The sequence below is a fragment of the Tenrec ecaudatus genome, chromosome 1 (assembly GCF_050624435.1).
Source record: "Tenrec ecaudatus isolate mTenEca1 chromosome 1, mTenEca1.hap1, whole genome shotgun sequence".
In the NCBI taxonomy this organism is placed as follows: Eukaryota; Metazoa; Chordata; class Mammalia; order Afrosoricida; family Tenrecidae; genus Tenrec; species Tenrec ecaudatus.
In genome coordinates this window covers 313807171-313830707 of record NC_134530.1, presented here as the reverse complement: position 1 = coordinate 313830707, position 23537 = coordinate 313807171, and the positions used below count along the sequence as shown (strand labels likewise).

The 23537-nt window shown below is 45.3% G+C and overlaps 2 protein-coding genes across 2 annotated transcripts; one reads left to right on the top strand and one right to left on the bottom strand.

The window, feature by feature from the left end:
- Positions 1-12452: 12452 nt before the first annotated feature.
- On the bottom strand, positions 12453-12584 carry LOC142442284 (dolichyl-diphosphooligosaccharide--protein glycosyltransferase subunit 4-like). The gene has a single exon (XM_075543529.1). The coding sequence runs from the start codon at positions 12582-12584 to the stop codon at positions 12453-12455; it is 132 nt and encodes a 43-aa protein (XP_075399644.1).
- Positions 12585-15540: 2956 nt separating this feature from the next.
- On the top strand, positions 15541-18930 carry LOC142428417 (HLA class I histocompatibility antigen, B alpha chain-like). The gene is made up of 8 exons (XM_075533299.1): positions 15541-15697; positions 15786-16052; positions 16255-16530; positions 17168-17452; positions 17552-17668; positions 18160-18192; positions 18335-18382; positions 18535-18930. The coding sequence occupies exons 1-8, from the start codon at positions 15634-15636 to the stop codon at positions 18537-18539; spliced, it is 1095 nt and encodes a 364-aa protein (XP_075389414.1). The 5' UTR covers positions 15541-15633; the 3' UTR covers positions 18540-18930.
- The last annotated feature ends 4607 nt before the right edge of the window (positions 18931-23537 follow it).

Genomic DNA, 23537 nt, shown 5'->3' with positions numbered 1-23537 from the left:
ATACATCAATTGTGTAAAGCTCATCTGTACATTAATTGCCCTCATCATTCTCAAAATATTTGCTCTTCACTTAAGCCCCTGGCATCAGGTCCTCATTTTTCCCACTCGCTCCCCCATCCCTCGTGAGCCCTTGAAAATTAATAAATTATTCTTTTGTCATATCTTGCCTTGTCCAACGTCTCTCTTCACCCACTTTCTGTTGTCGTTTGTAATCCTTGTAATTGGTTCCCCCTTTCCAACCCACTCTCCCTCTACCCTTCCAGTATCGCCACTCATACCACTGGTCCTGGAGGGATCATCTGCCCTGGATTCTCTGTGTTTCCAGTTCCTATCTGTACCAGTGTACATTCTCTGGTCTAGCCAGACTTGTAAGGTAGAATTGGGATCATGGTAGTTGAGGGAGGGGAGTCAGGAAAAATTTAGGAACTAGAGGAAAGTTGTATTTTTCATCGTTGCTACATCGCACCTTGACTCGCTCATCTCCTTATGCATTGGTTTTAATTGAAGTTATTTTGCAACTGGTTAAAAAATTTAAACCACATCAATAAGCCAATATTATTTACCAGAGTCTGAGGGTAGAGGGTATTGTAAATAAGAATATAGAAGTATCAATTTAGTTAAAAGTCGGCATTTTAAAAAACTGCATAATAATGTAAATATTTTTCTAAGTTTACTTAATGGTCTTTATATGGTATCGTGACTAAATTGTACCTGATTTGCATCCTAGATTCTTTTAAAACCTTAAATTACTTGAATATTAAAAAGAAGCCGTATTTAGCTTCACTGACGAGACCCTCCTGTAAAGGGATGTCCAATTGCCTACAGATGGGCTTTGGGTCTCCACTCAGCACTCCCCCTTATTCACATGGTATTTTGTTCTGATGATGCCTGCTACCTGATCCATTTGACACCTTGTGATCGCACAGGCTGGCGTACTTCTTCCATGTGGGCTTTGCTTCTGAGCTTGATGGCCACTTGTTTACCTTCAAGCCCTTAAGACCCCAGATGGTATATTTTTGATAACCAGGCAACATCAGCCTTTTTCACATTTCCCTTGCACACTTTTTGATGGAATCATTTCTTTTTTTCTCTTTCAGGCATTTCAGCATTCTATTTATTTTAGAGATGAATCCTTCACCCATTGTTTCTCCTGAAGATGTTTGCCCAGTTTGTGAGTTCTTTTTACTTTTCGATGAAGTAGTTTGATGCATTTAATGTCTTCCATTGAATAGAAGCCTTCTGCTTCCTGTATTATCATTGATGGCATGTCTATGTTCTGTAATAGGGCCCTAAGTTTGCCCATTTTTTCTGTTTCTTTCTTTGTGATCCTTCAGGTATTGGATCTACCTTCAGTTTGCTGCTGTGCATGGAGTAATATATAGGTCCTGTTTCTTCTGTTGCAAACGAAGATCCTATTTTCTCAGTACTTTTTGTCGAAGAGACTCTTCCAGAACTTTTTCCAATTTTTGCTGTAGATGGATGCTTTAATTTCTGGGTTTTCTATTCTTTCTTTTGTTTTCTGTATCGATCCCTGTGCTGTATCTATCCCTGTGTTGTTTTGACTACTCTGGCTGTGAAAGAGTAATTGAAATCTTTTTAAGGAGTGTCTTCTATTGTGTTGTATTGTATTGTATTGTATTGTATTGTATTGTATTGAAGGCATTGATCAAAAACAGGTTCCAGGAATTGACGGAATACACATCGAAATGTTTCACAAAGCTGAAGAAGCCCTGGAAGTACTCACTCATCTAAGCTAGGAAATTCGGAAGACAGCTAGCTACCTGGCCAACCGACTGGAGTGTGTCCATTCCAAAAAAGATTACCCAACAGAATGGTCAAGCTATGGAATGATATCATTGATATGCCCACAATTAAAATTTTACCGAGGATCATCCAACAACGGTTACAGGAGTACACTGTCAGGGAACTGCCAGAAGTTCAGGACAGATTCAGAAGAGGACGGAGGTGGAACAAGGAATATCATTCCTGATGCCAGACCAATCTCCACTCAAAGCAGAGAAGACCAGACATATGTTTACTTGTATTTCATTTACTAAGCAAAGGAATTCACCTGTGGAGACCAAAATATACTGTGGATAAACTTGAGAAACTGGGACTTCTGGAAGACGACATTGTGCTCATATTTGGGCTCTCAAGCACATGGTTGAATATCTTCAGCTTCCATCTGATCTTGCTCATGAGAAATTGATGGTTTGTTCCACAGTTGGCCCCTGACCTGCTGTAGCTGTTGATATTGAGCTCCATGACCTCTTCCAGCGATGTGGTCAAGTTGATTTCTCTGTGTTGCATCTGGACAAGCCCACGCACGCAGTCAGCATTTGTGTTGTTGGAAACAGGGATTGGCGATGAAGACCTTGAACAATTCTATCGAGCAAACTCCAGGTTCCTTTCTATCACCACGTTCCTATTTTCCAACTACTGTCCTTCCTCTTCACTTCCAACTTTTTCATTCCAATCATCAATAATTCTCAATGCATCTTGATTGCATGTTGATCATTTTCCAACTAAAGACTTTCATATAGTTCTTCAATTTCTGCATCACTGCTTTTAGTGGCTGGTGCACAAGTTTGAATAATAGTTATATTGACAGGATAACCTTGCATGTGGACAGATACAATCCTATCACAGACAACGTTTGTACAGCGATGGTAAGTGCAGTCATTTATCTTGAGTCACTCATTCCTGGCATAGTAAACCATAGGATCTTTTTATTCAGAGGACCACTACCAGTCTATTCAGTTCACCAAGCTCTAGAATAGCAGTCTTTATGCATTGCATTTTTGATGACCTCAAATTTTCATAGATTCATGCTGTGTATACTCAGAGTTCCACTTATGGATAGGTACTTGTAGCTGCATCTTTGCATTTGGAGTCAGGCCTCATCGCTGATGGAGGGGTCAAAGACTATGCCTGCAGCCTTGCCTCCATCTGCATCATCGTGGGTGTCTCTACTTTGAGAAGGCAGCTCTTCCTAAATCATATTTTGAGTGTCTTCTGACCTCAGGAGCCCATCTTGGGGCAATATCCCTGAGGCTGTTCTGCTGCTGTTCACTAAGCTCTCGGCATCTGATGATGTTTCCATTTCATTCGCAGGGTCTTCAGTGGCTAAGTTCTCTGGAATGGACAGCCTGTTTCTTCTTTGTAGCCTATTCTTAGTCTGGAAGCTCTGCTGAAATCTGTGAATTTCTGGTGAACGTGCTAGAATCTGAAAAGAGCAGTGACATAGCTTCCAGCATCATAGCCACATGCAAGCACCACAGTACAACAAACGGACTGACAACTAAGGGAAAAGATTGAATAAATGTTATAAAATATGGAACTTGCTAATGAAAAAAAGACCCAGAACAGTATCAAGATAAAACAGGTTGTTTTAAAGCTAGAATGATAAAAATGAGCTAAAGGCTAATCACAAACTTATTAATACACGTCTAATCAAAATATGAAAGAAGAAACAATGACAGTAAATATCAGCAACAACAGAGAAAATCAGATAAAAGGGGCTCAGCACAGACAAAACACGGAACAAAGAAGACATCAGTTTTACAACTAAAGAAAAAAGAATATAAGCAAGAAGTTCATAAAATCAATATCCACTGCCACTAGTCAATTCTGTCTTATAATGACCCTAAGGGACACAGAGGAGCCCTGTAGGCTTAATGGTTACATGTTGGGATGCTAACCACAGGCCAGAAGTTCAAAACTAGCAGCTGGTCTGAGGGAGAACAATGAGGCTTTTAAATTCCATAAAGTTGAGGCTTTTCACACCAGCCTGTGTGATCACGAGATGCCAAAGGGATCAGTTATGAGGCATCAAAGAACAAAAAATAATATCAATGTGTGCTCACCTCCATGATAACGATCACGGAAGACAAATGGGTGCATAAGAAATATGGGGAAGAAAGCTGATGGTGCTCCGCTATCAAAAGATACAGTGTCTGGGGTCTTAAAGGCTTGAAGGTAAACAAGTGGCCATCTAGCTGGGAAGCAACAAAGCCCACATGGAAGAAGCACACCAGCCTCTGCGATCAGCAGGTGTTAAGGGATCAGGTATCAGGCATCATCAGAACAAAAACTCTTACCATAGTGAATGAGGCGGGGAGTGTAGAGTGATGATCCAAAGCCCATTTGTAGGCCCCTGGAGATCCCATTGCAGATGGGTCTCAAGAAGGAGATGAGCCAGATAGGGTGTGATGTAGCAATGATGAAACCTACAACTTTCCGCTAGTTCCTAAATGCTTCCCTCCCTTCCCCCTCCCCCCCAGACCCCCTTCGGCCCCCCACTATCATGATCCCAATTCTACCTTGCAAGTCTGGCTAGACCAGAGGATAGACACTGGTATAGATAGGAACCAGAAACACAAGGAATCCAGGGCGAATGATCTCTTAAGGACCAGTGGTATGAGCGGCGATACTTGGAACGTAGAGGGAGGGTGGATTGGAAACGGGGAACTGATTACAAGGATCTGCATGTGACCTCCTGCCTGGGGGACGGACAACAGAAAAGTGGGTGAAGGGAGATATTGGACAGGTCAAGATAGGACAAAATAATAATTTATAAATTGTCAAGGGTTCTTGAGGGAGGGGGGAGCTGGGAGGGAGGGGAAAAATGAGGACCTGATGCCAGGAGCTTAAGTGGAGAGCAAATGTTTTGAGAATGATGAGGGTTATGAATGCACAGATGTGCTTTACACAATTGATGTGTGTATGGATTGGGATAAGAGTTGTATGAGCCCTTAATAAAAAAATGTTGGGGCTCAAATATAAAGAAAATGTTTTGAAACTGATAATGGCACCATGTACCAATGTGCTTGATACCATTGTTGTATGGATTGTTATAAGAGCCCCTAATAAAATTATTTATTAAAAACAAAAAAAATGTCAAGGCTCTTTACTTCCAAGACTCTTCTTGGAAACTCAGAAAGATAGTTCTGATCGGTGACATAGAGTCACTAGGATTCATAATTGATTCAATGGAAGTGATTATTTTTATGAGACACAATAGAGCATCTTCATAGGATTTCTGAGACTGTAAATCTTTCAGAATCACAGTCTGTTTTTCTGGTGAAGCTTCTGATGGGTTTAAACTGCCAACTTTGTGAGCAGCAGCCCAAAATTTACGTCTTATTAATTCACAGAACAGAAAAATGTGACTCGTACCACCAACGAGAATAAGATTGGGAGAAAGGATAAGAAAATAGGGTCCGTTGATATGCTACCTACAAGATAGCTTATCACCGTACAGACCCGTCCTAAACAGGAACAGTAATGACTGAATAGGGAATTGTCTTTCAACAAAACTGAAAAGCAAGAAGACACGGATCAATTTTGGGGAACCATGACTTAACTAAACTAATGAAGACCCAGGTAGTAAATTAATTAATTCAAAAATTGTTTTATTGGGGGCTCATACAACTCTTATCTTAATCCATCCAACCATTGTGTCAAGCATATTTGTACATTTGTTGCTATCATCGTTCTCAAAACATTTGCTTTCTACTTGACCCCTTGCTATCAGCTCTTCATATTTTCCTCTCCCTTCCCCCTCCCCCCTTCCCCCTCCCCCATGAACCCTTGATAATTTATAAATGATTATTATTTTGTCATATCTTACACCATCCAACGTCTCTCTTCACCCACTTCTCCGTTGTACATCCCTCAGAGAGGAGGTTATATGTAGATACTTGTAATCTGTTCCCCCTTTTTCCCTCACCTTCCCTCCACCCTCCTGGTGTCGCCTCTCTCACCACTGGTCTTAAAGGGGTCATCTGTCCTGGATTCCCTGTGTTTCTAGTTCCTATCTGTGCCAGTGTACATCCTCCTGTTCATCCAGATTTTCAAGGTAGAATTGTGATTGTGATAGTAGGGGAGACGAAGCATTCAATAACTTGAGGGAAATTTGTATGTTTCATCATGCTATACTCCACCCTGATTAGCTCATCTCCTCCTAATGGCACTTCTGCGAGGGAATTTCCAATTTCCCAAAGATGGGATTTCGGTCCCCACTCTTCACTCCTCCTCAGTCACAATGCTATAATATATATTTTTTTGTCTTTGATGCCTGATCCTTGATCCCTTCAATACCTTGTGATCTCACAGGCCAGTATGCTTCTTCCATGTGGGCTTTGTTCTTTGTCAGCTAGGTGGCTATCTGTTTATCTTTATGCCTTTAAGACACCAGATGCTTTATCTTTTGATAGCCAGAAACCATCAGCTATATTTGCCACATATGTTTATGCATCCACTTTGTCCTCAGCGATCAAGTCAGGACAGGCTGATTTGCTTCTTCAATGTGGGTTTTGTTGTTTCTCAGCTAGATGGCCCATGTTTATCTTCAGGTCAGGTAGTAAATTTATACAGATCCATAACCAATGAAAAAATTCAACGCTCATATAAAAATTTCCCCCCAAAAGTCCCACCAACATAGCTTCATTGAAAATATTGACCAGACATTCAGGGAAGAGTTGACACCAATTCTATTCACTCTAATCCAGAACATAGAAAATGATGGGCTACTTCCAAATTTGTTCTAAGAAGCAAGCATAACCTGATATCCAAACCAGTCAAAGACCACATTAGAAGAGAAAATGACCTATTGATACCTCATGAACATCGATGCAAAAATTCTCAGTAAGATCCTAGCAACAGAATCAAGCACCATATGTAAAAAACAGCACATCATGACTAAGGGATCCATACCAGGTATGCAGAGAGGATCCTGTTTCTGGAGCTACACATCATGCTTAGAAAAAAAGAGGATCAGCAAAAAAAGAGAAAGAGCCTCAGTGAGCTGCACTGTCCCACTGGCTGCAGGAATGTGTTCAAATACAACAAGCATTGTGGGGATGGTGTTGGGCTGTGCATGCTTTGCTTGTGTTGTGCATAAGGTTACCATGAGTTCAAACTCGCCTAATGGTGCTTGATAACAACAATATGCAAGGATGAGTCAACAGCAGAAGAACAACCAATACACTCTACTATGTAAACAACTAAAGCAAAGGAAAGAGCCACATGGTCACATCAGTTGATAAAGAAAAGGCATTTGGTAATATCCATCACCCTACCCTGATTAAAAAAAAAAAACTCTCAGCAAAATACAAATAGCGGAGAAATTCCTGCATGAGGGTCTATAGACGAAACCAATAGGAACCCTGATGGCATCGTGGTCATAGATTGGGCTGCTGACCACAAGGTCAGTAGGTGGAAACCACCAGCATTGCTATGTGAGACAGAGGAGCCTGTCTATTCCTGTAGTTACAATCCCAGAAACCCTCAGGGGCAGTTCTACCTTTTCCTTGAGGGTCGCTATGACTTGGAATGCACTCCACGACAGTGCATTGGTTTGTTTGTTTATTTTGTTTTGTATTTGAGACAAAACCAGCAGCCACCATTTTCTAAATGGTGTTAGACTGAAAATATTCCAATGTAGTGTGGAAGCAGACAAGGAAGGATACACTCTATCACCACTCCTATTTGGAGACGGCATAAGAATTCCAGCCGGGCAATAAGGCAAGAAGAGAAGTGTTTTCACACCAATAGGCAAGGAGGAACAAAACTCTCGCTATTTTCAGATTATGTGGTCTTATATGTAGGGAATCCCAAAGACTCAGTAAGAAAATTTCTGGAACTAATGGAGATAGTGTCTGGGGTCTTAAAGACTTGAAGGTGAACAAGTGGGCATCCAGCTCAGAAGCAACAAAGCCCACATGGAAGAAGTACACCAGCCTGTGCGATCACGAGGAACAAAGGGATCAAGTATAAGGCATCATCCAAAATATATATATACCATAGTGAATGAAGGGGGAAGTGCAGAGTGGAGACCCAAAGCCCATTTGTCGGCCACTGGAAATCCCCTCACCGAGGGCTTTAGGGGAGGAGATGAGTCAGTCAGGGTGCGATGTAGCACCGATGAAGAATACAGCTTTCCCCCAGATCCTGGATGCTTCCTCCCCCCAACTACCATGATCCGAATTCCACCTTGCAAGACTGGATAGAGCAGAGGTTGCACACTGGTGCATATAGGATCTAGAGGCACAAGGAATCCAGGGTGGATGATACCTTCAGGACCAGGGGTGTGAGGGGTGATACTGGGAGGGTAGAGGGTGAGTGGGTTGGAAGGGGGGAACCAATTTCAAGGATCTACATGTGACCTCCTCCCTGGGAGAAGGAGAGCAGAGAAGGGGGGAAAGAGAGACTCCGGATAGGACAAGATATGACAAAATAACAATCTATAAATTATCAAGGGCTCATGAGGGAGGGGAGAGCGGGGAGGTAGGGAAACAAAAAGAGGACCTGATGGAAAGGGCTTAAGTGGAGAGCAAATGCTTTGAAAATGATTAGGGCAAAGAATGTACAGATGTGCTTTATACAATTGATGTATGTATGTGTATGGATTGTGATAAGAGTTGTGTGAGCCCCTAATAAAATGTTTTAAAAAATCAATCATGTGATAAGGCTACAAAGCAATATTCAAAAATCAGCTGAATCCTTTTGTACCAAAAAGTGGATTTTGAAAAGGAAATAAGGGGGGAAAGTTTTATTTACAATAAGGCATAAAAGAAAATATTTATGAGTAAATATAATCAAACATAGAAAAGATTACACAAAGAAAATATAAAATATGACTAACAAACTTAGAGACATACCCATGGTCATAGATAGGAAGCGTTATCATTGTAAAACTGTCACTATTTCTCAAAGCAGTCTCTCTCTATATAATGCAATCTTGATCCAACTATCATCAATATTTTTTAAGGAGTTGGTTGGGGTGGGATCCCACAAAATTAGTTACAACAATCATTATTTTATATGGAAAGGAGAGAAACTCTGGGTATATGAAGCAATACAGGAGAAGAACAAGAAAGAAGGCAGTCTCACTCTTCCAGATCTCAAAACCTACTATATGGCTATGATGCTCAAAAGCACTTGGTACTAGTCCATCGACAGACTCACACACCATTGGATCAGAATCAAGAACATAGAACTTAATCCATGTACCCTTAGCAGTTCCCCTTTGACAAAAGCAGGACATCCATTCAATGGGGGTGGGTGGAGTGGAGAGAGTCTCTTTAACAACGGATGCTGGCAAATAGAATAGCCATTGGAAGAGAGATGAAAAACAGATGCAAACCTAACATCATACAGAACAACTAAATCAAATGGGACAAAGATGTAAATATAAAACCCCAAGCTATAAATGTGATCAAAGAAAATGTAGGAACACGTTGTGGGATAATGGAATAAACCCATCCATCACATATAAACAAAAATACACAAATCACCAAAGATAAACTAGATAACTCAGACCTCAAAAAATCTAAATAAATATGAGCATCAGATGACATCATCTAAGATTAAAGGGGAAACACATACATTGTGAGAACATATTTTACAACATGCTACTGACAATACACGGACCCAACAATTTTATAGAAAACTTGAAATTCTCAACAATAATGAGAAAAACAATCCAATTTTAAAGTGAGAAGAGGAGTAGACTGCTTACTAAATAATATTTACTACATAAATAATATACTATAATATATTTACTATATAAATAAGATATCTCAGTGGTAAATAAACACATGGAAAAAGCACACCTGTGTTTGCCATTGGAGAAATGCAAATCAGAACACTATGAGAGATCCTTAAACCCCAGAACTAATGGAAAATTCAACAGGCCAGAAAACAACAAGTCCTGGGGAGGACGTGGAGAAGTGGAACCCCAATACACTGCTGGTGAGACTGTTATGCGATGCAACTACTGTGGACAAGCGTGTGGTGCTCCCTTTAAAAATGTAGATAAAGTATTTCACCCTGGTATCCCACTTCCAGATATATGAGGACTCTGAACGTTCAAGGAAAAAGGAAACAAAATATAATGAAATATTTCCATGAAGCTTTGAATGTCCCCATACGTTCTAAAGAAATAAGAAATAGGATTCAGACAGATACACGCACACCCATGTTCATTTCAGCATCATTCTCAATAGCACAGGGATGAAAACACCTCAGTGGTCATCAGCAGATGTGGGATACACAAACTGTGGTACAGACACACAACAGAATAGCGTATAACGTTAAAGAATAAAAAGGAATCCATGCAACAGTTCATTACATGGTGACCCTGGAGGATATTGTACTGAGTAAACTAAATCAGTCACCATGGACAGCCATAGTACAGTAAATCATCTTATGTGCATGTGAAAGTTGGACATGGAATAAGGAAGACCTAGTGCATTTGAATTGTGCTGCTGGAGAAAAACACTGAAAGTACCATGACAAACCCATCTGTCTAGGAGGAAGGACAATCAGAGTGCTCCTTCCAGGCAAGGATGGCAAGCCTTTGTCTTACTTACTGTGGACATATTGTCAGGAGAGATCAGACTCTGGGGAAGGATATCATGCTTGTTAAAACGAAGGGGCAGCAAATAAGAGGAAGGCCTTCAACGAATGGATTGACAAAGTGGCTCCAACAATACACTTGTGCATTGGAACAACTGTGTGTCAGGCTGGGTTGACCGGAGAAACATATCCAGGAACACTCAGATATATATATATGTGTAAGAGAGAACTTTATATTAAGAAGTAATTCTCTATCAAGCGATCATCCCAGCCTCATGCAGATAAAGTCTGTGAGTCCACTGCTAGTCCCTAAATCTGATTCTATTCCATCAGTCCCTATTCAGACTCATGCAGCCAAACCCAATGACGCAGAATGCAGAAACATCACTGGTCAGTGGGCGCAAAGTCTTCTGGATTCAATGGTGATGGCGTCATCACAGGGTTCTACTTGCCATCCGTGTGGCTTGAAGTGGCTCCTTACCAGGAAGGTGAAGCACAGAGAGCGAGGAACTTCCTAGATTCCCACTTATGAGAAGACCACGCTCAGCAGGCTGTGACCTCTACTCCCTCCCTGTATTTATCAGGTTGACATGAGATTATGTAACTTTCACAAATTGTGAGGATGACCCAGGGCCTGGGAGTGTTGTTTCTTCCTGGTGTGCTCAGGGTCCCTGTGGCTCTGAACTGACTCGATGGCACCTAGCAGCAGCATCATAGGGGAAATATTGAACAATGCAGAAAACATCCACCCGAGATGGAAAGAACACTGTACCAGAACTAATCGACAACTCACCATTTCAGCAGGTAGCCTATGAGCAAGAACCCATGGTGCTGAAGGAAGATTTTCTAATTGTACTGAATGCATTAACTGAAACAAAGCTCCAGGAATTTATGGAACACCACGTAAAGTGTTTCCACCAGCTGGTGAGGCACTATAAGCATTCCCTGGCCTATGCCAAGAAATTTGGATGACATATAGGTGGCCAGCTGACTAAGTCTGTATTTATAATGATTCCAAAGAAAAGTGACTCAACAGAATGTGTAAAATAGAGAACAATATCATTAATATCACATGCAAGATACATTTTGCTGAAAATCATCCAACACCAGTATCTTGACAGGGAACTGCCAGAAATCCAGGCTGGATTCAAAAGATGCCAAGGGACAAAGGCTATCCTTGCAGATGTCAGACAGATCTTGTCTGAAAGCAGAGACTACCAGAAAGATGTGTATTTGTACATTATTGACAATGCACAGGCATTCCCCTGTGTGGCTCCTAACCGACTGGGGATGACCTCGGAAAGAATGGTAGCTCCAGAGCCTCTCCTCGTGCTCATGGGGAACGTGGACATGGATCAAGAAGCAGCTAGAAACACAGAACAAGTGTACACTGTGGAATTATAAAGACACCGACTATTCTTATACTTTGTGCAGCCGGGGATCCTGCAGAGAGTCACCATGGTCCAAATCCATCTGATGACAGTGGGTTAGGTAAGCTTGTCATAAATGAATAACACCAATATTTTCTATGAAATACAAATAGAAATTGAACATTTGTAATCTTGAGGGGATTGATCATGTTTTGGTTAATGTCTTTACAAGCTACTTAAATAAGTACCTTTTAATTTTTGATGGATACTTTTTATTTTAAGGATATGCCTAAGATCCTCAAAAGAAATCCCATGGCTTTTCAATAAGTTTAATATACTCAAATTAATACATCATACAGTATCTTTTTGGGGAAAGTTGGAAAATTCAGAACACTCTAGATAATGTTGAATATGGTACCTAATATTTGGGTGTGGGCATTTGAATGAATATATAAATTGAACATTCTATTGTACTTTTTTGGGAGGGGGACCACAAAAAATATATATCTATATTTTTATATTGGGGGGTACAAAAGCCAGCAGCCCCTATAGTGTGCCCTATTCGGTGGCAGCTTCTTGTTGCACAGGGTTAAGGAAGACTTTGAGGAAATAAAAGTTGTTTGGAAAGCTCCAGGCATAGTTGCTTTGTATGTTGTGATGGGTAGAAGGGATGAAGTGAAGGGTGAGGGCAGTCCCTCACACCCTCCATCTTGCCTCAGACTAGGTCCTGGAACCCTGGGGCTGAGAAAGCGCCACTCTCAGTCCGGCCACGTAGTGATAGAGAACGACAAGCAAGAAGAGTGACACGCCCAGCATGTTGGCGAAGATGGCGAGCTGCACGTCCGTGATCATTCTGCAGAGCAGAGGGCGCACTGAGGCTCCGGCTGGCACCCTCCTCGCCTGCGCCAAGGCCGGTCCTCGCCCCCACCGACCAGCCAGCCACCCGGCAGGCGGACCCGGGAGGGTCTCTATTGTACTTTTACACCAGCCATATTTCAAATGCTCCACATTCACTCAGGGCCAGGGGCAACTCTACTGGACAGCCCAGATATACAATCTCTCTGTCACCGAAAGCTCTATTGACAGCCTTGCTCTTAATGGACTATGGACCTCATGTCAGGTGCCAAAGAACAATTTATAATGAAGCTGCCTTTATGATTTTTCCCACAGAGACCATCAGATTTCCAACCATCTGAAATATGGATGTACATTGAGCTAGTGTGTAATCACATGAAAACACGTGGTAAATGAAAACACAGCCCTGTGTGGTGGATCAGGTATAAATATTTCCAGTTCCAAAAGGATACGTTGTTTCCCGCATATCAGATGTCTGGTTGTGCATACGCTTTGGCATTAAATTTCCAGGTAGCAAATTCTTGTTTAGAAGAGCACAAGGGAAAAGGACTGTGGTAGTTACATAATCTCTTGTCAATTTGAGACATGAGTGAAGGGGTGGAGTTTTGCCTGTCAATCAGTTCACAGCTTGATGATCTCATTTGGAGGCGCTAAGGAGACACATAGCTCTCTGGAGGCCGGACACATACTCGCTACCTGCCCGACATGCTGGCTGACAAGACACCTGGAGCTAAGCTAGAGCCCTGGAGCTGAAGGAGCCATTTGGGGACCCCTGCCAGTGCTGAGATGCCTCTACCGCCACTGGATCCACAAGACTGTCCACTCACTGGCCTGTGAGCTTCTGTATTCAGCATCATTGCCTGTGTTTCGTGAGTATGAAGAGTAATTTATAGGTTGGTATTGGACTTATGGGCTAATATCAGACTTGTGGACTTGACCTGAACTGGGTTGGGTGCATGTTCTCAATATTCAACTGCTCTTGAATATAAACCCCTTTCTTATACACATATGGGTCTCAGTGAATTTGTTTCTATAGTCTACCCAGACTAACACAAGGACTAAGCTAAGCATTGGGGGTGGGGGTGGGGGTGGCTCACAAAGGAAGCAGGGAGTCCAGTTCAGGGAGAGGAATTCTGGGAAGTGAAGAAGAGGCAGAAGCCAGGCAGCGGACTTCTGGGTTTAGTCAGAACAGCAGTTCTCAGAGTGTCATCTGTGGAACTTGGAGTCACAGATATTCTTCCACAAGATCAGTGAAGTCAAAGGTGTTTGCACAGCACTCATGGAGGTGATCAGTGTTTCTCCATGTGTGGACAGTTGCAGAGGAAAGTCAGCTGGAACTGAGCAGGACTCCAGCTGTGCCGTCAGACTGCAGTAGTCAGTGTCCTGTGCCATCTCATCTCTCCCTTGTCGGGAAAGGAACCGAACCAGCTGCACTTACAGGTCACTTACGGAAGCCTGGACATTTCTTACTCTCATTACATTCTCAAATAGAGAATCCATACCTCTTAATTGCATCTCTGAAATCAAAGTAAATGTAAACACTTTTGTATTCTTAAATGTGACATTTATCTCAAGGAAAATAATTTGTATGACCTGAACTAGCCACTTTTTAAAAAAGGAAGATGCTTTTTTATTTGGAGGAAGGAATGACAGAGGAACTATCTTGACTATTTGACACTTTCTCAGGAATTAACAAATCTAGGGGGGGTGGGGAGTGGGGGGGAGTTGGGGGGGAGGAAATATACTAAGAGCATTATTGCCAATGATAAAATGTAACCTTTAAGAATGGAAAACTTGTATGGAGCAGAATGTGAGAGCTTTTCAAAATGAAACACTTCTTCCTGGGGGTGGAGTGTGGGGAGGGGGCTTGGATCAGTGGTGATACTAACAAAGGTGGTTTTTTAATGTGATATTTCCTAATGGAATGTGCCCAAACTGGAATATTTGTATTCTCAATAGACTAACGCAGCACTTCAGAGAAACTTCATCCATTAGTACACGAGTCATGCGGAGTGCAAGATGGATCTCTGGGTTTAATGAACAGACTATGAAATCTTCAACAACAGTTTTCCAACTGCAACTAACCTTTAAGGAACTCCCTCTTCTGTGGCAGCAGTGCAATGTGAAGGATGGGCTTTCACAGGTACTTGGAGAGCCTGTTGAAAGACTCCCTTCTCCAACATTGTACCTGTGAGATGCTGGATGCTCTACAGCACGAGCAGGATGGCACAGTGGATGCAGAAGCTGATATGAAAATCCAGAGGTCTCCAACTGACACACAAAAGAGACCTATAAAGTGATTTCCTCTTTTCATGATTGTTTTATTTTGAAACACATTTCTTTTTCCTGAAAACATATGATCTGCTACCGTTAAGGGGTTATCAGTAGTATTTTACCCTACTTTACAATGTTAATTGTTTCCCTTTCCCATGGGCTTACTCTCAGTAGACAGAACCCACTGAAGTAAAATCCCTTGGGTTCTTCAATTTGTGTGACTGTGACCAGAACCTCTAAGGTGCTCCTATCGGCTCATCAAAATGGCTGGGCAGGAGAAAAGACTGGCGATGGGCTTCTTTGAAGTAGTATAATGTAGGAAAGAAATACCAAGAACAGTTGTCCATCCTACAGGTGGCTTTGAATGCACCCCAGGATCTAGACAACGGAAATTCTGAGAGTCAAAAAGCCTTTGTCTGCAGCAAGCCGGGCCCAGGGCTCAAGGAGACAGTGTGGAAAGAAGGCTCCGTGCAGGAGGAGACCCCTCTCAGCGTCCCAGGGCGCCCACTTGGCCCTCAGGCCCGGATTGGGGGTGTCAGGGGGCGGGGAGACGCAGCGCTGGGGATTCCCCTTCTGTGGAGTTTCACTTCTCCCTCGCACAACTTGTGTCAGCTCCTTCTGCCCGGATACCCGAGACGCGGATCCGTTTCTCACCCTTATTGGGTCTCCGATTCCTGGAGCAGCCAATCCCCGTCCCCGCGGTTCCAGGTTATAAGGTCTCCTCAGTGGCACCAGCGTCAGACTCTCTGAGGAACCCAGGTTTCCCAGGGTCATGGCGCCCCGGATCCTCCTCCTGCTGCTCCCGCGGGTGCTGCTTCTGACCCAGACCCGGGCGGGTGAGTGCGGGGTCGGGGGCGCGGGACCCTCGGGGGCGCGGGGCGGGCGGGGGTCGGGGTCTCAGCCGCTCTGGTCCCCTCCCCACAGGCTCGCACTCGCTGAGGTATTTCCACACCGCCGTGTCCCGGCCCGGCGGGGATTCCCGCTTCATCTCCGTCGGCTACGTGGACGACACGCAGTTCGTGCGCTTCGACAGCGACGCCCCGGACCCGAGGATGGAGCCGCGCGCGCCCTGGGTGCAGCGGGAGGGGCCCGAGTACTGGGAGCGAAACACCGCGATCTGCAGGAGCAACGCGCAGACCTACCGAGTGGACCTGCGGACCCTGCGCGGCTACTACAACCAGAGCGAGGCCGGTGAGGGACCCGGCCCGGGGCGCAGGGCTCGAGCCCCCGACCCCACGACCCCACGCGCGGTCGCCCTCCCTCAGCCTCCCACCGCGTCTCCCGCCCAATGTCACCCCGAGTCCCCGGGACCCCCTGCCCTTCGCCCTTCGCGGCGCGGGATCCGCCCGCTTTCGTTTTCGGTTTCGCTGAGCGGGCTCTGCGGGCGGGTCAGGGTCTCACACCCTCCAGAGCATGTATGGCTGCGACCTGGGCCCCGACGGGCGCCTGCTCCGCGGGTACGAACAGTACGCCTACGATGGCGCCGACTACATCGCCCTGAACGAGGACCTGCGCTCCTGGACGGCGGCGGACACGGCCGCGCTCATCTCCCAGCGCAAGTGTGAGGAGGCCGGGGAGGCGGAGCGCGTGAGGGCCTACCTGGAGGGCAGGTGTGTGCAATATCTCCGCAGATACCTGGAGAACGGGAAGGAGACCCTGCAGCGCGCAGGTAACAGAGACCCTGGACACCTCCCCAACTCCCTTGGACCCTGGTCCGTGTGTCCGCCCTGCTGGCCTCTCAGGGGGGAGGGAAATGGGACAGACTCCAGAAGACCCCTGCTGGGTGTGGAGAGGGAGGGGTTCCCCTGCACCCCCAGGTCCTGTAGGACAGTGACTTGCCCAGAGCAGCCCTCCTCTCCCTGAGACAATGAGGGACCAGGTCTCCCTGTGAGAGGAGGGGACACGATTCCTGACTGATCAGCACTGCCCTTTGACCCGGGAATTGACGTTTGGCCCCCAGAGGACTTGCTCTCTCATATCTTGTTCTCCGTACACTCCCCAATGGATTTACAGATGTGATTTCGCTTTATTTCCGTTTCTGAGTCTCCACCCAAGTCTAAAGTAGAAGTCCATGTTTTTTCTCTCAGGCAGCTATAAACCAGGCCTGTGGGCTGCCTCAGGCTGATTCTAGAACTTTCCGTTCATGAGTAGGCGATGGAGCACCTGGACTCCAGGCTGGTGTCTGGGTGTTGGCCTTCCTCTCCGACCCCACTGCCCAGTCCATCCTCAGGGTGATCACAGGAGCCCTGCTGACTGACCCCAGGGAGGTCAGGCAGAGTTCCTCAGCTCTCTGACCCTCCCTCCAGAGCCTCCAAAGACCCAGGTGACCCACCACCACGAACACCATGTCCCTGAGGGAGAGGTGACCCTGAGGTGCTGGGCCCGGGGCTTCTACCCGGCGGACATCGCCCTGACCTGGCAGCGGGACGGCGAGGACCAGCCCCAGGACACGGAGCTGGTGGAGACCAGGCCTGCGGGGGACGGCACTTTCCAGAAGTGGGCGGCTGTGGTGGTGCCCGCTGGGGAAGAGCAGAGATACACGTGCCAAGTGCAGCACGAGGGGCTGCCTGAGCCCCTGACCCTGAGATGGGGTGAGGACGGGCATGGGGTGGGGCCCCCTCTCAGGGAAAGCAGGGGCCCCTCTGAGCATCAACAGGGACAGGGTTCTTCACCATCCGTTCTCTTTCCAGAACCGTCTTCCCAGCCCACCATCCTCATCGTGGGAATAGTTGTTGGCCTGCTTCTCCTCACAGCTGCGCTCATTGGAGCTGTGGTTGGATTTGTGATCCGGAGGAATAAGTGCTCAGGTAGACATGCGTGTGTGTAGACGTGTGTGTGTGTGTGTGTGTGTGTGTGTGTGTGTGTGTAGAAGCGTGTGTGTGTGTCCCAGGTTCTTGTCCCACGGAAGGATTCACGTCCCTGGTAAGGGGTTGGCAGTCTTTTGCCTCCTTCATAAAAGCACCATCAGTCTATGTGCAGCCTCCGTGCGGCGCCCTGTGTGCTAACCATTACTCTTCTGTGTGTACATGCACATCCCTTTGTGTGCGTGTCAGAAGGGAGCACCTTTATGGTACCAGTGATGGAGACCTGATTCCCAGGAGTCCCAGGTCCCAGGGAAATGTTCCTGCTATGGACAATCTTCAAGCAGGATGGCGGTCCAATCTCTGCACATCCATCCCTCTCCTGCCCTGCCCTGCAGTTCAGGAAACCTAACTGGAGCCCAGCACTAACCAGCTCTTAAAGGACCTAATGGTCCAGTCTCGTCCCCAGTCCCTCACGGAATGCTTTGTTCCCACAGGTGGGAAAGGAGGGAGCTACTCTCAAGCTGCAAGTGAGTATGGGGGAGGGGGCTGAGATGAGACCCTTGGGAGGGTGTAGATGGAGCCCAGGGAGGAGTCCCTCACTCATAATCCTTGTTCTCCGGGTCTCATCTCCTGTGTGCTCTGACCACATCCTGTTTCTGTCTTCTCCAGGCAATGATGGTAGCCAGGGCTCGGATGTGTCTCTCACAGCTTCAAAAGGTAAGAGCCTGTATCCCTGACACGGAATAGAGAAGACAGAGGGGACAAGACTATGTGATAGGAACTCTTGGATTGGGACATTCTGAGAGTGCAGTGGACTCCTTCCTCAGAGTGACTGACCTGAATTTGTCTGTGGTTCTTTTTTTCTGCAGCCTGAGTTCTTCTTGTGCTTGGTAGAGTGACACAGGAGTTGTTCACTGCCTGCTTTGTGATTAAAGAGCCCTGGACTTCTCTCTCTACAACGGGGGTCTAAAGGTGTCTGCCCTCCTGTCAGCATGACGTGAGGATGTGGTGGGACAAACCCATCCCACCAGGATCCCCAACGGCCCGCTGACCTGTGTCCCTTCACTGATCAGTTTTCCCCAGCTCTGCTGTATGATTTCCCTCCCTCTCACCTGCTTAGTCTCTCTTCTCTATTAAAAAAAAAATAGTGCCTCATAATGAATTTGGTTACTAAATTTTGTCATGAGATGGGCATATGAGTTAATTAAATTGGGAAAATGCTGAAATTTCAAAAGAAGAAATAATAAAAACAAGCCCATTCCAGAGTCTGTGTGTAATTTTTTTTTTGGCTAAGATAAAATGGGACAGATTGAGGAGAAGGTGGGGGAGGAGCTAGAATGGGTGGGGCCTGCACTCAGCCAGTGCTCAGGACAAGGTGATTTTGGTGAACACTTCTCAGCCGGGTCATCTTCACATCTCTCTTGTCTTTATTCCTTCAGTAGCACCTTGTCCCATTAGCATCTCTGACCACAGGCCCTCAGACATCATCCGGGCTCTCCTGTGTTGGTGCTGTGGGCATGAAGGGCTTGGGGTGGCCAGGTCAGCCTGGCTCAGGTTTAAGTTTGGGCCTCGGTTCCTGCCGTTTGTTTTATATTTGTGTGTTTGTTTTCATAGACACTGTACCTGCTCCTGTTTTGTGTATGCATCTGATCTCATTTTCTCTTAATCCACTCATAGGGGGACAGACAACAGAAAAGTTGGTGAAGCTAGACAGTGGTCACTGTAAAACATGAAAAAAATATATAAATTTTCAAGTATGTTGAGGGAGGGTGGGGAAGGGACAAAAATGAACTGATATCAGGGTCTCAAGTAGAAAGAAAATGTTTTGAAAATGATAGCAGATGCCGGCCCCAATTCCAACTACATGGACACCTGCCCCTCCCCCCAGAAGAATTTATTTCAGAGGATGAACCTCCAGCTCAGGGAGAGGGACATGTCTGATCAGAGCACATGGGAGCAAATGAACAGGTAGGAAGAGAGAGTGGAGCACATCCTGGCCCACCAGTCTTGAAGACAGGATTCCCACTCAGAGCAGCCGATCCACAGAGAAGACCACATGGCCCGCCCCACTAGGAGACACAACATCCCTCACTGACCCATATAGCCCTAAGGTGACAACACTGGAGACAGTGTGGTAATTGCGCCTGATCTGAACCCGCTACACAGGCAAAACACTAAAAGTGTGCAACAGAACAGCAAGGGGAACAGAGCAATGAAGTCCCGATGGAATACTAAAAATAAACTTTGGGGCCAGGTCTTGGCACCCCTTCTGACTCGACTGGAAAACATTCCTAAAGGCCAAAAAAAAATGGTCCTTGAAGTAACTACAGGCTTTTCTTTTTGGTTGTTGTTATTTTTGTGTGTGTCATTGGATTTTCGTTTTGTTTTCTTCTTTTGCTTTGTTTTGCTCTGTCTTGTGTTTGTGTATGTTATTATCTCCGCAGGTCTATCTAAATAAGGTAGGTTTGATGAACAATCTGGAGGAGAAAACAAAGGGACCTATGGTTCTAGGGGGAAATGAAAGTGGGGGAGGTGGGGAAAAGGAAATGGTGTTAACAAACCCAGGGACAAGGGATCTACAAGTGATCCAAATTGGTGCTGAGGAGGGAGTAGGAGGCCTGGTAGGGCATGACCAAGGGTAATGTAACCGAGAGGAATTACTGAAACCCAAATGAAGGCTGAGCATGACAGTGGGACCAGAGGAAATAAAAGGAAATAGAGGAAAGAGCTAGGAACAGAGGGCATTTATAGAGGTCAAATAAATGCATGTACATATGTAAATATATTTATATATGAGGATGGGAAGTAGATCTACGTGCATATATTTATAGGTTTAGTATTAAGGAAGCAGATGGACATTGGGCCTCCACTCAAGCACTCCCTCAATTCAAGTACACTTTGTTCTATTAAACTGGCATTCCATGATGGTCACCTTCTCAAAACAATCGCTGAAGAAAAAGTGGGTTCATAAGCAAATATGGTGAAGAAAGCTGATGGTGCCCAGATATCAAAAGATACAAAGTCTGGGGTCTTAATGGCTTGAAGGTAAACAAGTGGCCATCTAGCCCTGAAGCAACCAAGCCCACATGGAAGAAGCACATCAGCCTGTGTGATCACGAGGTGCTGAAGGAATCAGTTATCAGGCATCAAAGAACAAAAAAAAAACCCATATCATTGAGTGCTCACCTCCCCAATACAATCACTGAAGACAAATGGGTGCATAAGCAAATGTGGTGAAGAAGGCTGTTGGAGCCTGGCTATCAAAAGATATAGCGTCTGGGGTCTTACAGGCTTCAAGGTAAACAAGAGGCCATCTAGCTCAGAAGCAACAAAGCCCACATGGGAAAAGCACACCAGACTGTGTGATCATGAGGTGTCAAAGGGATCCGTTCTTAGGCATCAAAGAACAAAAGGTCTTATCATTGTGAATGAGGGGGAATGCTGAGTGAGTACCAAAAGCACTTCTGTCAGCTACTGGACATCCCCTTCCACAAGAGTAGTGGGGGAGAAGTGGAGCTAGGCAGGGTGAAGTGTAGCAACAATGAAACATAAAATTTTCCTCTAGTTCCTAAGTGCTTCCTCCCTCCTCCCACTCCGAACACACACTATCATGATCCCAATTCGACCTTACAAATCTGGCTAGACCATAGGATGTACACTGTACAGATAGAACCTGGAAGTGCAGGGAATCCAGGATAGATGGTCCCCTAAGGACCAGTGGTGAGAGTGGTTATACCTGGAGAGTGGAGGGAGTGTTGGGTGGAATGGGCAAACGAATTACACGAATCTACATATTACCTCCTCCCTGGGGGATGGACAACAGAAAAGTGGATGAAGGTAGACTTCAGATGAAATAATAATTTATAAATTAACGAGGGTTCATAAAGGATGGAGGAGTGGGGAGGGATTGGGGAAAATGAGGAGATTATGCCAAGGGTTTAAATGGAGAGCAAATGTTTTGAGAATGATGAGGGCAACGAATGTACAAATGTGCTTTCCACAATGATGAATGTTAATAAGAGTTGTATGAGGCCCCACTAAAATGATTAAAAAATAAATTAAAATAAAAAAGAAAATGATGATGGCAACATAATGTACAAAGGTGCCTGACACAATGGATGTATGCATGGACAGTGATGAGTTGAAGGAGCCCCCAATTTTTATTAAAGTGCAGAGACAATAATTATGTATAAAGAAAATTCACTGTACGTGAGAGAATAAATGCCAAATAATTAAAAATTAATATTAATACACATCTACTATCTTATAGTTTCTGCAGTTCAGAAGTTTAACCTGGACCCACAGCGCTGTGCTCCACATAGATGCTAGGGGAACATCAGTTTTCAGGACTCTTCCATCGTGCGGAGCCTGACCGCCTGCATTGGTTGTAGGCCCTTCTTCCATCCTCAAAGCCAGTAGTTTAGAGTCTCCTTTGACACTTGATTCTGTCCTTACATCTTTCAGTGTCTGCCCCCCATCCCCGCCCCCCATAGACAAAGATTCTTGAGACCAAATCCCCAGGGAACCTAGGCAATGTGAGATAATTACCCAATTCCAAATCCTACGAAAGCCCCATACCTTTACAAGTTTCTTTTACATATAATGTAATATTTTCACAGGTTCCAAGGATTCAAGTGTGGTCCTGTTTGGTGATTATTTCAGGTTACCCTGGAGAAATAGTAAGGACTTGCTTTTGTTGACAGCGGCACATGCTACGAGGAAGGGGATCAGAGTGTGAGTGTGTGGACGGCGGGAAGACACCATTTGAACTCAGGTAGCAGGATGGGACCCGTGGAAAAGGTGGCTGTTAAGGAAAGATGTGGAGAGATTGAAGGCATTGGCCAGGAGGACCGCAGGAGAAGTTGCAGGCAGGGCACTGTCCAGGGCAAGGCCAGCAGGGCCGGCCAGTCTGTACTGGGAGCAGCCAGGAACCCAGTGTGGCTGCAGTAGTCACTGAGATGAGGTCAGAGGTGAGGCCAGACCATGTGGGGACTGAGGACACTGGCAGGGTGTTGACTTTTCCTCTGGCTGAGAGTGAGATGGGGTGTTTCACACAGCAGTGAGGAGAAGAGAGAGATGGGAGATGGTTCAAAAGGACATCTGGCTCTGCAGGTTGTCAGTGACTAGAACTGAGAGGGGAGGGGTGAGCAAGGTGGCTGAAAGCACAGTATGCAGCATGTTTGCTTTCCCAAAGGGGAGCAAAAAGATTGTGGGAAGTGACTGGATTCTGGATTTATTTTGAAGGTGGAATTTATAATGTTTCCTGATGGATCAAATTTGAGTTTTATAAAGACACAATGTACACCCTTTGGCCTGCTGAGCCGCATCAGTGGAGATGGGAAGGCCCTGGAAGGGGCATGGTGAGGAGAGGCAATCACTAGCCCACAGTTCAGACAAGACGGAGTCTGAGATGTACAACAGAAATGCCAGTGCAGTGATCAGGGTGGCAAGTGGACATGTCCTAATCCATGTTAGTAAAGATGCTAATTAGAGAAATAGATGGGAGAGGGGACCGGATATGAACATTTAAAGTCTTGAGAATGGATTGAATTAGCTAATCATGTCCTAAAAAATGTCATGTCCTAGTCATTACCTATAGGAAAAAAAGAAACAAAATTACCAGGCTGCTCAAATGCTGAGTGATGTGACCAGACCACACACCTGAAGCAGAGTGCAATGCATTCAGCTCCTCCCCCACCGCACCCAGGAAGTCTCCACCTTTCTGTGCAAAGAACCTGCAGGAAATCTCTTTAAGACGCATGTGTTCTGGAGGAGAGCATGGGACTCTGTGTTTGTAAGGAGGTTGGTGCTGGGCTGCTGGACTTCAGATCACAAGAACGCAGAGCAGGGAGGCCCACATCGCTGTGCATCA